This window comes from Oncorhynchus mykiss, chromosome 19 (genome assembly GCF_057628025.1).
Source record: "Oncorhynchus mykiss isolate SJ-2025 chromosome 19, ASM5762802v1, whole genome shotgun sequence".
Classification (NCBI taxonomy): domain Eukaryota; kingdom Metazoa; phylum Chordata; class Actinopteri; order Salmoniformes; family Salmonidae; genus Oncorhynchus; species Oncorhynchus mykiss.
Window position 1 is genome coordinate 70,276,750 of NC_143040.1, and position 17,104 is coordinate 70,293,853.

Here is a 17,104-nt window from a genome sequence, read left to right on the forward strand (position 1 = left end):
ATTAGTTCTTAACTGACTTGCCTAGTTAAATAAAGGTAAATAATGTGTCTAGTCTGTGTACTTTGAGATGCAGAGAACAAGACTTTTAAGTCCTACAGCTTTCAGCAATCTGACCTGTTCCTTGTGGTTACACTGCCCCCTAGTGTCCACTTAAAACTTCACATCTGACTAATTGACATTCAATTTGAATGTGATGGATGCCACTGGGAATGTTCTCTGACACGCTGTAATTGTAAACATAACCTCTACTTCCTCGTTGTTTTGTTCAGTTGATGTGATGTGTCCACGTTTTGTCTGTATTTGTTGTGTATCACTTGTTTTCTTTGGTGAAGAAAAAAAAAAAATCTGTGGAATGGCATGTCTCCTTAAACCTGAGCCAGATCAACCGTTACCATCCCTGTCATCCCTGTCATCCCTGTCATCCCTGTCAACCCTGTCATCCCTGTCAACCCTGTCATCCCTGTCATCCCTGTCAACCCTGTCATCCCTGTCATCCCTGTCAACCCTGTCATCCCTGTCATCCCTGTCATCCCTGTCATCCATGTCAACCCTGTCATCCCTGTCATACCTGTCAACCCTGTCAACCCTGTCATCCCTGTCATCCCTGTCAACCCTGTCAACCCTGTCATCCCTGTCATCCATGTCAACCCTGTCATCCCTGTCAACCCTGTCATCCCTGTCATCCCTGTCATCCATGTCAACCCTGTCATCCCTGTCATCCCTGTCAACCCTGTCATCCCTGTCAACCCTGTCATCCCTGTCATCCCTGTCAACCCTGTCAACCCTGTCATCCCTGTCAACCCTGTCATCCCTGTCAACCCTGTCATCCCTGTCATCCCTGTCAACCCTGTCATCCCTGTCATCCATGTCAACCCTGTCATCCCTGTCATCCCTGTCAACCCTGTCATCCCTGTCAACCCTGTCATCCCTGTCATCCATGTCAACCCTGTCATCCCTGTCATCCCTGTCAACCCTGTCATCCCTGTCATCCCTGTCAACCCTGTCAACCCTGTCATCCCTGTCAACCCTGTCATCCATGTCAACCCTGTCATCCCTGTCATCCCTGTCAACCCTGTCATCCCTGTCATCCCTGTTTCCATGTCTGTACTAGACGTTATTAAAAAAAACAAGAGCACCTGGGGCATGCAGGCATCCTGGCTGGCGTGGGGCTGTCGATGGAGCAGCAGGAGGCTATACGGCAGGCAACAGTTGATCAGCGTTCTCGTCGTGCCTCCTGTTCATACACATTAAATAAGCTCCCAGAATAGGTTATATTATTATACAAGTTTAGCTAAAAAGCAGCCAACTAATAAGTACTATAGTTCAAGTAAATTCAATGAGAAAAAGGCTGGTCTGAGTTAATCTCCTCACAGTTAGGGTTAGGGTTAGGGTTAGGGTTAGGTAAGGTAAGGCTGGTCTGAGTTAATCTCCTCACAGTTAGGGTTAGGGTTAGGGTTAGGGTTAGGTAAGGTAAGGCTGGTCTGAGTTAATCTCCTCACAGTTAGGGTTAGGGTTAGGGTTAGGTAAGGTAAGGCTGGTCTGAGTTAATCTCCTCACAGTTAGGGTTAGGGTTAGGGTTAGGTAAGGCTGGTCTGAGTTAATCTCCTCACAGTTAGGGTTAGGGTTAGGGTTAGGGTTAGGGTTAGGGGTTAGGGTTAGGGTTAGGGTTAGGGTTAGGGTTAGGGGTTAGGGTTAGGGTTAGGGTTAGGGTTAGGGTTAGGGTTAGGGGTTAGGGTTAGGGTTAGGGGTTAGGGTTAGGGTTAGGGGTTAGGGTTAGGGTTAGGGTTAGGGTTAGGGGTTAGGGTTAGGGTTAGGGTTAGGGTTAGGGTTAGGGTTAGGGTTAGGGTTAGGGTTAGGTAAGGTAAGGCTGGTCTGAGTTAATCTCCTCACAGTTAGGGTTAGGGTTAGGGTTAGGGTTAGGGTTAGGGTTAGGTAAGGTAAGGCTGGTCTGAGTTAATCTCCTCACAGTTTCATTCAGTAGTACAACACAACACACATTGCATTTTATCATAGGCACGGTGGGAATTTATATCTGTGATGTTTACATTTTATTGTTTTTATTTTTTTTATCCCACTTCATTGTGTGGAGCTGCTTTTTCTGGGAAATGCAGGGATGCCTTTTCTTTCCCAACGGAAAATGGCAGCTGCTTGAGCATTTGCAATAATGCAACGAGTAAAGCAGTTACATGTTTCCATTTAGCTCATTTTACCCTGCAACAGGAGCCACACCAAGACCTCATGTGCACCAGAATGGCACATTGGCAGCCCCAACCCTGCAACAGGAGCCACACCAATACCTCCTGTGCACCAGAATGGCACATTGGCAGCCCCAACCCTGCAACAGGAGCCACACCAAGACCTCCTGTGCCCCAGAATGGCACATTGGCAGCCCCAACCCTGCAACAGGAGCCACACCAAGACCTCATGTGCCCCAGAATGGCACATTGGCAGCCCCAACCCTGCAACAGGAGCCACACCAAGACCTCCTGTGCCCCAGAATGGCACATTGGCAGCCCCAACCCTGCAACAGGAGCCACACCAAGACCTCCTGTGCCCCAGAATGGCACATTGGCAGCCCCAACCCTGCAACAGGAGCCACACCAAGACCTCCTGTGCCCCAGAATGGCACATTGGCAGCCCCAACCCTGCAACAGGAGCCACACTAAGACCTTCTGTGACCCAGAAAGGCACATTGGCAGCCCCAACCCTGCAACAGGAGCCACACCAAGACCTCCTGTGCCCCAGAGTGGAGCATTGGCAGCCCCAACCCTGCAACAGGAGCCACACTAAGACCTTCTGTGACCCAGAAAGGCGCATTGGCAGCCCCAACCCTGCAACAGGAGCCACACCAAGACCTCCTGTGCCCCAGAGTGGAGCATTGGCAGCCCCAACACTGCAACAGGAGCCACACCAAGACCTCCTGTGCACCAGAATGGCGCATTGGCAGCCCCAACCCTGCAACAGGAGCCACACCAAGACCTCCTGTGACCCAGAATGGCGCATTGGCAGCCCCAACACTGCAACAGGAGCCACACCATAACCCCAGAATGGCACATTGGCAGCCACTTCGGTCCCCTGCAGCTGCTCCACTTTTTTGGGGCGGGAGCTTCATCCGGGTGGACTGAGCTCTGCCAACACCGCTCTGCCAGTTCTCTCCCAGTTCTCTCCCAGTTCTCTCTGCAGTGTATCCAGCTACTTGAGGGAGGTCTGTTAAATGTTCAGTCTGCTCTCGTATGGTGGGCCAGGGACCTTGGCAAAGTCTCAGTTCACTCAACAAACAACTGCAGATGATCCTATGCCCGTTAGCTCCCATGGGAAAGATCTTAATACCCCCTTCTGACTTTAAATCAGGAGCCTGCGGAAGAGTCTGATCTCTCTGTCAAAATGCTTTGTAGTTGAGACTGGTTCTGAGCAAAAATTAAAAACATATCCTTGCTGTATAGCCTCAACATGGTTCAAACTACGATGTTGATATCATGGACGGTCAGTCGTTGCATCCATAGCTCTGTCTATGAATTTGAGAGTGTTTCTCCAGCTCCATCCTTCAGCTTTTTACAGAAACGGGCGGGGAAAACGATTTGCTATGGTTTCATCTGCTGAGTGCCACTTTAAAGGCCCTGTGCGGTCAAAAACGTGGTTTCCCTGTGTTTTATATATATTTCCACACAGGCTGGGAGGTTACACTAGTGTTTGTTGGACTAGTTCAGAAATTGGTACACAAGAATGATTAACATTGGCTTTTTAGGATTGAGTGAAATAAGGGGATAAAATACAGTGCCTTCAGGAAAGTATTCAGACCCTTTGACTTTGTTCAACATTTTATTACGTTACAGCCTTATCCTCAGTAATCTATTGTCCGTAGCGCTCCGAGACAGGATTGTGTCGAGGTACAGATCTGGCGAAGGGTACCAAAAAAATGTCTGCAGCATTGAAGGTCCCCAAGAACACAGTGGCCTCCATCATTCTTAAATAGAAGAAGTTTGGAACCACCAAGACTCTTCCTAGAGCTGGCCGCCCGGCCAAACTGAGCAATCGGGGGAGAAGGGCTTCGGTCTCTCTGTCAGAGCTCCAGAGATCATTTGTGGAGATGGGACAACCTTCCAGAAGGACAACAATCTCCACAGCACTCACCAATCAGGCCCATACTACAATACCACATATCTACTCTACATACCCCATGGTAGGCTACAGTAGTAAACACCCCCCACCCCCAAACCAATTTTGTGACCTTCCTGTTCCATTTCTTGATTATATAAAACATTCAAATGAATGGCAATGGAGCATCTATGACCTTGGTTACACCCCGGCACATAAATGTGTGACCTCTGTCATCTGATCCACGCTGCATTAGATCTGAATGTATGAAAGTCACATTAGCTTCAGATCTGCCAAGATGTGTTCAGAATGAAAAAGAGTGAACGACTTGGGGAAAAATACATTCTATAAATTACTTTCGCAAAGAACAAAGAACAAACGTTTGAAATAAACTTTCATACTGCAAAAAAAAAAACAGATTAATTACATGAATATCGGTGGACAATTTGTACAAAACAAACGTAGATGATGGAACATTTTGCTTACGTGATGAACCACTAAGGGGATATAAATATTCCCCATCTAGCCAGGGCTCTCCAACAGATAGATAGATCCCAGTAGCTATGAGTAGCTCGCTGCCCACCTATGAGTAGCTCGCTGCCCACTTATGAGTAGCTCGCTGCCCACCTATGTGTAGCTCGCTGCCCACCTATGAGTAGCTCGCTGCCCACCTATGAGTAGCTCGCTGCCCACCTATGAGTAGCTCGCTGCCCACCTATGTGTAGCTCGCTGCCCACCTATGAGTAGCTCGCTGCCCACCTATGAGTAGCTCGCTGCCCACCTATGAGTAGCTCGCTGCCCACCTATGTGTAGCTCGCTGCCCACCTATGAGTAGCTCGCTGCCCACCTATGAGTAGCTCGCTGCCCACTTATGAGTAGCTCGCTGCCCACCTATGTGTAGCTCGCTGCCCACCTATGAGTAGCTCGCTGCCCACCTATGAGTAGCTCGCTGCCCACCTATGAGTAGCTCGCTGCCCACCTATGTGTAGCTCGCTGCCCACCTATGAGTAGCTCGCTGCCCACCTATGAGTAGCTCGCTGCCCACCTATGAGTAGCTCGCTGCCCACCTATGTGTAGCTCGCTGCCCACCTATGAGTAGCTCGCTGCCCACCTATGAGTAGCTCGCTGCCCACCTATGAGTAGCTCGCTGCCCACCTATGAGTAGCATGCTGCCCACCTATGAGTAGCTCGCTGCCCACCTATGAGTAGCTCGCTGCCCACCTATGAGTAGCTCGCTGCCCACCTATGAGTAGCTCGCTGCCCACCTATGAGTAGCTCGCTGCCCACCTATGAGTAGCTCGCTGCCCACCTATGAGTAGCTCGCTGCCCACCTATGAGTAGCATGCTGCCCACCTATGAGTAGCTCGCTGCCCACCTATGAGTAGCTCGCTGCCCACCTATGAGTAGCTCGCTGCCCACCTATGAGTAGCTCGCTGCCCACCTATGAGTAGCTCGCCAAACAGTTCTGAAAGTACATTAGATTTTCACTTGTTCCAATGCAAACTGTCACTAACATGTTTAAGACTCTGCGAGCTCCCAGCTATTATCTAATCAACATTATCCCACCCCTGGTTAGCCACTATTGGCTTAAAAAGCCAAAACTTAACACAATATTTGCTAATTAATTTCCAGCAATATTGCCCCTGTCTATCACTCTGTGTGTGGCCAGTTGATGTAATAACTGTCTTGTGGGTTGACAGAAATAATTTCAACAACACGTTCTGAATTAAATGTTAACTGCAAAGTAGAATTACCTGTCCCCCCCCCCCATCAATCTACACACCAAAAACAGGTTTTTAGAAATAATAATAAATCAACTTAAATATTACATTTACATAAGTATACAGACCCTTTACTCAGTACTATGTTGAAGAACCTTTGGCAGCAATTACAGTCTTCTTGGGTTTGACGCTACAAGCTTGGCACACCTGTATTTGGGGAGTTTCTCCCATTCTTCTCTGCAGATCCTCTCAAGCTCTGTCAGGTTGGATGGGGAGTGTTGCTGCACAGCTACAGTGGGGCAAAAAAGTATTTAGTCAGCCACCAATTGTGCAAGTTCTCCCACTTAAAAAGATGAGAGAGGCCTGTACAGGCCTCCACATTGACTCTATACCAGAACCCCCTGAATATAGCCTCCACATTGACTCTGTACCGGTACCCCCTGTATATAGCCTCCACATTGATTCTGCACCGGTACCCCCTGTATATAGCCTCCACATTGTCTCTGTACCGGTACCCCCTGTATATAGCCTCCACATTGACTCTGCACCGGTACCCCCTGTATATAGCCTCCACATTGACTCTGTACCGGTACCCCCTGTATATAGCCTCCACATTGACTCTATTCCAGTACCCCCTGAATATAGCCTCCACATTGACTCTGTACCGGTACCCCCTGAATATAGCCTCCACATTGACTCTGTACCGGTACCCCCTGTATATAGCCTCCACATTGACTCTGTACCAGGACCCCTGTATATAGCCTCCACATTGACTCTGTACCAGGACCCCTGTATATAGCCTCCACATTGATTCTGCACCGGTACCCCCTGTATATAGCCTCCACATTGACTCTGCACCGGTACCCCCTGTATATAGCCTCCACATTGACTCTGTACCGGTACCCCCTGTATATAGTCTCGCTATTGTTATTTTAATGCTGCTATTACTTTTTATTTATTTAACTTATCTATTTTTTACTAAAATAAGTGTTAACACTAAGTAAGCATTTCACTGTCAGGTCTACTACACCTGTTGTATTCAGCATTTCACTGTGAGGTCTACTACACCTGTTGTATTCAGCATTTCACTGTAAGGTCTACTACACCTGTTGTATTCAGCATTTCACTGTGAGGTCTACTACACCTGTTGTATTCAGCATTTCACTGTAAGGTCTACTACACCTGTTGTATTCAGCATTTCCCTGTAAGGTCTACTACACCTGTTGTATTCAGCATTTCACTGTAAGGTCTACTACACCTGTTGTATTCAGCATTTCACTGTAAGGTCTACTACACCTGTTGTATTCAGCATTTCCCTGTAAGGTCTACTACACCTGTTGTATTCAGCATTTCAATGTAAGGTCTACTACACCTGTTGTATTCAGCATTTCACTGTAAGGTCTACTACACCTGTTGTATTCAGCATTTCACTGTAAGGTCTACTACACCTCTTGTATTCAGCATTTCACTGTAAGGTCTACTACACCTGTTGTATTCAGCATTTCACTGTAAGGTCTACTACACCTGTTGTATTCAGCATTTCACTGTGAGGTCTACTACACCTGTTGTATTCAGCATTTCACTGTCAGGTCTAGTACACCTCTTGTATTCAGCATTTCACTGTCAGGTCTAGTACACCTCTTGTATTCAGCATTTCACTGTCAGGTCTACTACACCTGTTGTATTCAGCATTTCACTGTGAGGTCTACTACACCTGTTGTATTCAGCATTTCACTGTGAGGTCTACTACACCTGTTGTATTCAGCATTTCACTGTCAGGTCTACTACACCTGTTGTATTCAGCATTTCACTGTGAGGTCTACTACACCTGTTGTATTCAGCATTTCACTGTGAGGTCTACTACACCTGCTGTATTCAACACATGCCATTTGATTTCCTGCCAGACTGGTCATCTTTGAACTTTATTCCATGACTTTTGTTGTGTCTTGTTTTTATTTATTCATTATTATAATTCAATATTTTTTTACAAATAATTTGTTCTGTAAAGTCTGTTGAGACATGTTGAAATACACTTGACATAAAAAGTAGTGGCCATCAGGCTAATGCCCTGCGTGTCTGGTCGTTAACCGGCCTTGCTGCTATGTCAGGGGTCCCTAAACTTTTTCTGCAAATGACCCCAAATTGACACTAGAAAATGCAGGGGACCCTATTTGGAAAAATGTGAACCCCTTGGTAATGCAGGTAGCTTAGAGGTTAAGAGCGTTGGGCCAGTAACCGAATCCCCATGCCGACTAGGTAACACATCTGCCAAGGTACATTTGAGCAAGGCACTTAATCCTAATTGTTCCTGTACATCGCTCTGGATAAGAGTGTCTGCAAAATGACTAAAATGTCAATGTCAACGCTGCTTGTTCATATTATAATTCACTCAATTGTAGGTGCAGCAGCCTGTACCAGCACACACAATGACGTGAACGTGCATTCTAATCGTGTAAAAAGCACTTACTTGAAACTAAAAGGTTGTATTCTATACCCATTTGGAGAGAAACAAGTACTTCAATTTGTTTGATAAAATAAATATAAATATCAACTTCTGTCCATAGCTGTACTCCTTTCTAGCCAAGAGCGAATCGCATGGCGAAAGAATAAGGAAAATGACATCACTTCCGCCTGTACTTCCTGGAGCCACAACCCTAAGACGTCGACTTCAAAACGCTTCCGTAAAATATTCCACTCCGGTGCGTACTGCTCCGTTTTCAGTGTACTAGCTAGTATACGACGTTTTTGGAAATATTGTTCAACATTTATCTAAATAGAATGAAGGCCAAGGGATTTGCAGTTACCCATCACCTGTAAAGGTAAAGCGTTAGTTAGCAGGTTACGGACAGTTATTTTACTCGCCATTTCGGTAAGAGCTACGACCCGAAATTATTTTAATAGCAGGTTAGGAGGGCAGTTTTGCCATCCCTAATTATTTTTCATAACCGTAACCAAATTGTCCTAACCTGCTACATTGATTCTCATAACCCGTTGCGTAATACTTTGTACTAATCTGCTACGAAAAAGTAACTTCCGGTCGTAACTGTATCGAAGTGGCGCGAAGAGTGTTTCTCATGGTTAGATAGCTACATCTCCAAATACGATGTAGGCATTTGGCTAGGTAATTTATATAGTGGAAATTACATTATCTGTCTAGTTCATGTGGAGAGGAATGTCATCGGGGTGTTTTTGATTACTTTGTCTTTGTAGAGACATTGGTGCAAAATGGATGTTGACGTTAAACTAGAGGAAGATGAGAGGGAGATATCCCATACAGTAATTTGGTCTGATTCGATTAATGCCTGGATAGATTACCCAAATTCAACATTGTCAGAAAACACAGAAACAGGTTACCATGTGGGTTTACGGAAAGAGCATTCACATGTACCTCCCATCAGTCCCCAAACAACAAGCCACGGGCAGATTTTACGTATTTTTCCTGAAATGACCGGAGCAAGTGATGGGGAGAACAGGGCTGTCGAACTGGTTTATTTCTGTAAAGATCAAGATACCATCGGCACATCTGAAGGGAATTCAATCAAAGAACAGTCATGGCATTTAGCACCGTCCAGTGATATTCTGACAGGACATGCATCCACTTTCAGTGGTTATTTTGAAGCTCAAATCAACCCAACTTCACAGGTTTCTAGCCAAACACAGACCAATAATAAATTGCCCTCTGACAATGTTAATATCCCAAGCTCTAGTACTGCCATTCATTCTGTGCTAACCTCACCTGCTACAGAAAGCGACTGTCATTTAGCTGTATCTACTAGACCTATTCTTCCAGAATATTGTGAGCCATTGAACTTTCCCTCTGATGAAGAGGAAGACTACAATGCCAATTTAAGTCCAAGACTACAATGCCAGAAAACGTTAGAGGATAAATGGATATGTCAGTGTCGTGGCAGTTACTCAAGACCCAACCTAAGAAAGTTTGGGAGATATTGGAAAGATCCATACGTCAAGTGCAAGGAGATCGGTGTAGATTTCAATGTTGGATCTGGAGCGAAACAGAAACTGAATTTGCATTTACTGACAGTTGGTGTAATGCTTGAGGTGTCAGAATATGCTAGAATCATTAATAGATCTCGCCCTCATGTTATCTTTGATATTCTAGATTACAACTTTGTTCTTGGTGTACAAAATGAACAACAATATAACTTTTCATACAGGGTAGAAAATAAATTAAAAGAAATGCTGAAGAGTCGTTCTAAGAGAACACCTGAGTGGTTAACAGAAGTCTTTGACCTTCCTGATCCAAAGACAGTTACAGTTTTGGAATACTCCCTTAAATGGGCACAGTTGAATTTGCAAAACAGCTTGTCAAATCCTACACCTTTTGACGTTTGCATAAAGGAGGAGCCTGTTGTGGGCCTGATCTCTCCTCTGCATGTGACGACTGAGAGCTTCTCCACTGAGACAGATGTGACACGGTGTGCTGATGAGACGGCAATCCTTGGCCCTGAAAATGGACGTAATGATACCTGCACAAGGTATGAGCCTTATATGGGCATCGTCCGTCCTCAACATGTCCAGGCGGAAACCTTCCCAACTCAGACAGATATAACATCCTTCATGATGCCCACTGTAGAAGAAGCATTGAGGGAACTCTACCCAATCTGTAAGGGAAAAGGACTTGACCTTGTTGTGAAATCAAAATATGGGAAAAATAAGAAACTTGACTTGCATCTATTGACCAGAGATGTAATGTTTGAATTGGCTGATTTTGCCTCACAAGTGTGTGGAAATCGGAAGCAGGTTGTGTGTGAGGTTCTCGAGCGTAATTTTGATTTGGATTTAAAAAGTGGGAAAACTGAGCTGGCCAAAGATATTATGAGAAAGTTAGGAAAGGTTTTAAAGCGCAAGACGGGTAAACACGGTATATGGAGATTGGAACTTGAAAATGAAGCTTTCTTAAAGAAGTCACGTAAAAGAAAGAACCCTGCGGAGATGTCCACTAGCCAGAAGGTCAGCATCACTTGAGCCAAAATACCAAATGAAAGAAGTATCAAAAAGGAGGAGATTGAATTTAATGAGCAAGAAGAAAGACATGGACATGTTAGTAACCAAGGAGACCGAGGGAGGCCATTTCTCTGAAGTAGTACAAATAGAACCTCGTCTTGTCAAAATAGAGAGAATCTCTGATGAGACTGACCTTGCACTTTGTACTGACGAAACAAAGCAAATTGTCGTTACCAACTTGGACCAATCAAATGTGACGTCTCACACCAAAAATATGGTGAAAGCCAAAGCGTGCTACCCACTCTGTGAGGAAATAGGTCTGGACCTTGATGTCACATCCAAACCATCTAAACAGAAACTGGAATTTAATTTACTGACAAACGGTGTAATATTTGAGGTGTATAACTATGCAGGGATAAAATCCAATCGTCAAAAAAGAAGAAGTGGGTGCATTCTCATTGATATTCTAAAATACAATTTTGATCTTAGTTTGCAAAATCAGAGACGTAATCTATTTCCACTGCATATTTGCTGTAAAGTGAAACGATTGGTTCAGAAACACAAATCTGAGCTCGTGAGAAAAAGAGAAATCTCAAAAGAGGTGTTCACAATACCGAGTGTGCTTAAAAGCCAAGCAAAAACAAATGTGCTTTCAGAAAAAAATATGGAACAAAACCCAAGGCTGGTTTATCCTCATCATGGTAAAGACACTATCTCTGTGGAGACAGCTGAAACAGTCTCCACTGATGAAGCAGCGATGCTTGACCGGGATAATGGACCTGCTGAGATCTGCATAAAGGAGGAGGAGGAGGAGTCAGATCTTCACTCTGAGGTCAAACGGGTTTATTTCTGCAAAGACCAAGATACCGTCAGAACATCTGAAGAGCATTTGATCGAAGATGGATCATGGCATGAATCAACACCCAGTAATATTCTGCCTGGAAATGTGTTCAGCCTTCCACAGGCACCACTACCAGCTGCAGAAAGTGGTCCTTTCGGAAGTAAAACCGAGCCAACTTCACAGATATAACCAGACGGTCCAATGCAGAATCACTCGAGACAAAATACCATAGACTTGACAGAAGTAACCAGGGGAAAAAAGGGATTTAATGAGGATAAATACATGTTTATAGCCAAGAAGGAAAAGAAAGTTGTCAGACAAGTAGAACCTCATTGAGATGAGATGGATCTGCCAGGGAAAACTTTACTTTACTTTACTTCCTGACTGAGATCTCAGGGGGGGAAGATACAAGATGGGAGCAAAAGTCTGATCTGCTCGCTGTGAAACGCCAGTTTCTCATTTGCCTGAAAAAAAAAATGAGAAAAAGATTGATATTGTTATATGTGATGAAGTGCAGCACGAGGTGGATTCTTACCGACGTTTCAAAATGCTTTGTAGTCGAGACTGGTTCTGAGAAGAAATGCTAACAAATCCTTGCTGGATACAGATCAGGTTGCTATTGAAAATCTGCAAAAGGCTAAGTCATAAAGTCCCTCAGTTCAAGAAGACGACTCGTACCTGGGAATGGCTCTGGACTAATTACAAAAAAACTGTTTAAAATCACTGCAGAAAGCAGAGACAACAAGAGTTTTGCCAAAAGGAAGAAGGGCTGTTGATCACTTGTGTGGTAGAGAGAAACACCCAGAATCAGTCTGGACAGGATGGAGTTTTAGTCTGGACAGGATGGAGTTTTAGTCTGGACAGGATGGAGTTTCAGTCTGGACAGGATGGAGCTTTAGTCTGGACAGGATGGAGCTTCAGTCTGGACAGGATGGAGTTTCAGTCTGGACAGGATGGAGTTTCAGTCTGGACAGGATGGAGTTTCAGTCTGGACAGGATGGAGTTTTAGTCTGGACAGGATGGAGCCTAACTGTGGAAAAACAGAAACTGACTGATACACACATTACAATGACAAATCAATGACCAGATTGTCAACCAGCTCCAGCTACTCAGCATCACTCTGACTATTTGTGCTGGTTGTCTTCTGTCTCAGCTGAAGGGAGGACATTGTGTTTTAAAGTATTTTCTTTCTGTCCTGAAGTAGGCCTACCTGCTTAATACACACAGACTTTCATATAGGTAAAGCAAAGGCATGCTATGACTTAACTCTACCTTCATATATTGGGCTGCCTTTATCCCAATAGTTTCACAGTTTAAAAACGTGTGTTTTCAAATGACTGTATGCTACATTGATCTTTGGATCACACTTGGAATGTGAAAGGTTTCCTAGTGTTAGTTTTAGGTCTCCCTGAAGTCCGTAGACTTCCACTCTATTAGTTACCCTAGAACACAGTCAACGAGCCTAACGGAGATGTGTATTCATTAGGGATATACTGTAGCTAAATGTTTAATGGAGGGCTACGCTAGCGTTTCTTGGACCAATTCAGAAATTGGTACACAAGAAGGAGTAGCACTAGTCTTTTTAGGATTAGGTGAAAATAGGGAGACAATGTATTTGTATTAAGGGTTTAGTCTTTGAATGGTGGATTTGTGCAGATTCCCTTGGCCTTCCTTCCTGTTTAACTCTTGATGTCTGGTCTTGCTGTAGAGACTGAACACAGCAGGATTATTGCTAGACTTTTTTTTGTTTTCTTAACTATTTTACGACGTATTCATTGACGAAACGAACTCCACTACAAATACAAGCCTCTATAGAAGAACCTCTGATCCTTTTTTAGTTAGGAATAAAAAGACAAAGATGTTTTATTTTCTAAGAGTATGTAGTAGTAGCATTAGTGAAATAACCTACTATGATGGATCATATTTTTAATTTTTTATCAGTGGGCTATTTTGTTTTTTTTTGTTCCTTTTTTTGTGGAAAGATTTAGAGACTGTATCCAGACCTGTCTTACTCTTACCAATATGTTCCTTTTTTGTGGAAAGATTTAGAGACTGTATCCAGACCTGCCTTACTGTTACCCACATGTTCCTTTTTTTGTGGAAAGATTTAGAGACTGCATCCAGACCTGCCTTACTGTTACCAATATGTTCCTTTTTTTGTGGAAAGATTTAGAGACTGTACCCAGACCTGTCTTACTGTTACCCATATGTTCCTTTTTTGAACAGGGAGTTATTCTACCATGAACTAAGATTATTTTTACGTATTTTTTTTTATTTTTTAAAGGATACTTCCTCTGACATTCTTAGAGCTGTCATTTTATTGTGAGGAACTGCAGTTCGATCGGAATAGTTGTTCTGTTTTTGTCCTCTGTTTTGTGAGTGACCCTCTCACTCAGTCAACTCGTCTCAGTGCACAAGTCTCCCCTTCTCCAGACACCGCGTATGAATCAGAATCCGTAGCTAGTTGTGACACGTGAGCCTCTGGATGAAAAGGTATGCAAGTCATTTGTTTTTTATGAGGGGGGGGGTAAATTATATTAACATTTTAAGAATTCATAGAATCTGACTGGTGCCAATAGCATTCAGGTCAACACTTAAAGGAAGGTGAATTAGCTCTAATTGCTTGGTCTGATATCTTCATACATGTGTTTGTGTTTCCAGCAGAGTATCCCTAAAGCAGCGTGGTCATATCAGCCCCCCATGTTGGACTAAACTCTACACAAGTGAAAACCCCAAATCCCTAAAGGTCTGTTAAATCCCTAAGTATTATTTTTAAGAATCAACATTTTTTGTACAATTTTGCTGACAGGCAGACCAATTCTGAATTTGTTTTCTCCAGTAATTGGTCTTTTGGCCAATCAAATCAGCTTTGAAAACGTTATCCAATTATTATACTGTATGTGGAGTGGACATCACTGTGATTAACACTGGCATTAAACACTGTGATTAACACTGGCACTAAACACTGTGATTAACACTGGCACTAAACACTGTGATTAACACTGGCACTAAACACTGTGATTAACACTGGCACTAAACACTGTGATTAACACTGGCACTAAACACTGTGATTAACACTGGCACTAAACACTGTGATTAACACTGGCACTAAACACTGTGATTAACACTGGCACTAAACACTGTGATTAACACTGGCACTAAATACTGTTATTAACACTGGCACTAAACACTGTGATTAACACTGGAACTAAACACTGTGATTAACACTGGAACTAAACACTGTGATTAACACTGGAACTAAACACTGTGATTAACACTGGCACTAAACACTGTGATTAACACTGATTAACACTGTGATTAACACTGGAACTAAACACTGTGATTAACACTGGAACTAAACACTGTGATTAACACTGGCACTAAACACTGTGATTAACACTGTGATTAACACTGTGATTAACACTGGCACTAAACACTGTGATTAACACTGGCACTAATCACGCAGTGTAGCCTAGTGGTTAGTGTGTTAGACTAGTAACCGAAAGGTTGCAAGTTCAAATCCCCGAGTTGACAAGGTAAAAATCTGTCGTTCTGCCCCCTGAACAAGGCAGTTAACCCACTGTTCCTCGGTAGGCCGTCATTGAAAATAAGAATTTGTTCTTAAATGACTTGCCTAGTTAAATAAAGGTACAAATAAATATATATAAAATATTTAATCACCTCCGGAAAGTTGATTGCATTATTTCTCTCTTCATTTTATTCACAGATCCTCTATTTGCCAAACTAGAGGGACATGAAGTCTGACTCCTTCCTCAACATTTGGACCTGCCCTGAGGATGTTGGACACCACTGTTACACCTTCAGCCTTGTTGATTTCCTGTCAGACTGGTTGTTTTTCAACTCCATTCCACAGACGGACTGACCTGAACTTTTACCAGAACAGGAACACAATGTTCAACAGACTCTACTCAGACTGGTCGTCTTTGAACTCAAGAGGAACACAATGTTCATCAGACTCTACTCAGACTGGTCGTCTTTGAACTCAAGAGGAACACAATGTTCAACAGACTCTCTCCTCACCAGTGGACTGACTACTGAGACTGGTTGTGAGGTCACAGGAAATAGAGTGATCTGTTAGGAGGGATGCAGCATTGTTCTCCTGATTTAGATGATGGTTATAAGGAGAGTTCAGGTCGTAACCAGTCCACTGAGATGAATGTAGATGTCGATACCCTGGCCAATATAAAAGGCTTTGGAGAGGGACCACGCTTTCAGGAGAAGGATAACTGACATTTACTCCTGAGGTGTCTGACTTGTTGCACCCTCGACAACCACTGTGATTATTATTATTTGACCCTGCTGGTCATTTATGAACATTTGAACATCTTGGCCATGTTCTGTTATAATCTCCACCCGGCACAGCCAGAAGAGGACTGGCCACCCCTCATAGCCTGGTTCCTCTCTATCCAGCACAGCCAGAAGAGGACTGGCCACCCCTCATAGCCTGGTTCCTCTCTACCCGGCACAGCCAGAAGAGGACTGGCCACCCCTCATAGCCTGGTTCCTCTCTACCCGGCACAGCCAGAAGAGGACTGGCCACCCCTCATAGCCTGGTTCCTCTCTACCGGCACAGCCAGAAGAGGACTGGCCACCCCTCATAGCCTGGTTCCTCTCTACCGGCACAGCCAGAAGAGGACTGGCCACCCCTCATAGCCTGGTTCCTCTCTACCCGGCACAGCCAGAAGAGGACTGGCCACCCCTCATAGCCTGGTTCCTCTCTACCCGGCACAGCCAGAAGAGGACTGGCCACCCCACATAGCCTGGTTCCTCTCTAGGTTTCTTCCTAGGTTCTGGCCTTTCTAGGGAGTTTTTCCTAGCCACCGTGCTTCTACACCTACATTGCTTGCTGTTTGGGGTTTTAGGCTGGGTTTCTGTACAGGCTGGGTTTCTGAAAGAGATATGAGCTGATGTACGAAGGGCTATATAAATAAATTTGATTTGATAACAAGGCCTTGTCCAGAAACAACCCCCAGCCCTTACCTCCAAGGCACCAATGTAACATAACTTTACACCGTCCCCTCGCCCATACCCGGGGCGCGAACCAGGGACCCTCTGCACACATCAACAACAGTCACCCCTCGAAGCATCGTTACCCATCGCTCCACAAAAGCCGCGGCTGTATGTAAAAGAAATCCCTGATTGTATTAAATAATGTATGACATTCCCTTCATTAAAGTTTTTTTTTGTGCATCTTAAGAGTGGAAACCCTATGTGATTGGCTCTTTAAACATTTCATCTAGCCTATCAGTGGGTATGTTTTGTCACTCTGCTTTGTTACACCACGATCGTTTGAGTTTTATGTTAATTCTAGTCTGGCAACAGGTTCTCCGGTTTAAATCAAATGAGATCTCCTAGGGCCAGTTTCTCAGACGTAGATAAATCCTAAAAAAAATGATGTTCAATGGAGATTCCCCGTTGTGAAGTGTGTTTTACAGGCCTGCTACACTGGACAGTCATTAGT

The 17,104-nt window shown here is 44.3% G+C and overlaps 1 protein-coding gene across 2 annotated transcripts; it reads left to right on the top strand.

Annotated features, from left to right (window-relative positions):
- The first annotated feature begins 8,442 nt into the window (after positions 1-8,442).
- Positions 8,443-16,839, top strand: LOC118941518 (uncharacterized). 2 transcript variants are annotated; one of them, XM_090211644.1, is made up of 3 exons: positions 8,443-14,115; positions 14,287-14,368; positions 15,350-16,839. In XM_090211644.1, the coding sequence occupies exon 1, from the start codon at positions 9,042-9,044 to the stop codon at positions 10,800-10,802; it is 1,761 nt and encodes a 586-aa protein (XP_090067770.1). In that variant the 5' UTR covers positions 8,443-9,041; the 3' UTR covers positions 10,803-14,115; positions 14,287-14,368; positions 15,350-16,839. The 2 variants fall into 2 exon arrangements, 1 of the variants encoding a protein (XP_090067770.1); XR_005037824.2 differs by having other exon boundaries at positions 10,854-14,115; positions 14,284-14,368.
- Positions 16,840-17,104: the final 265 nt, after the last annotated feature.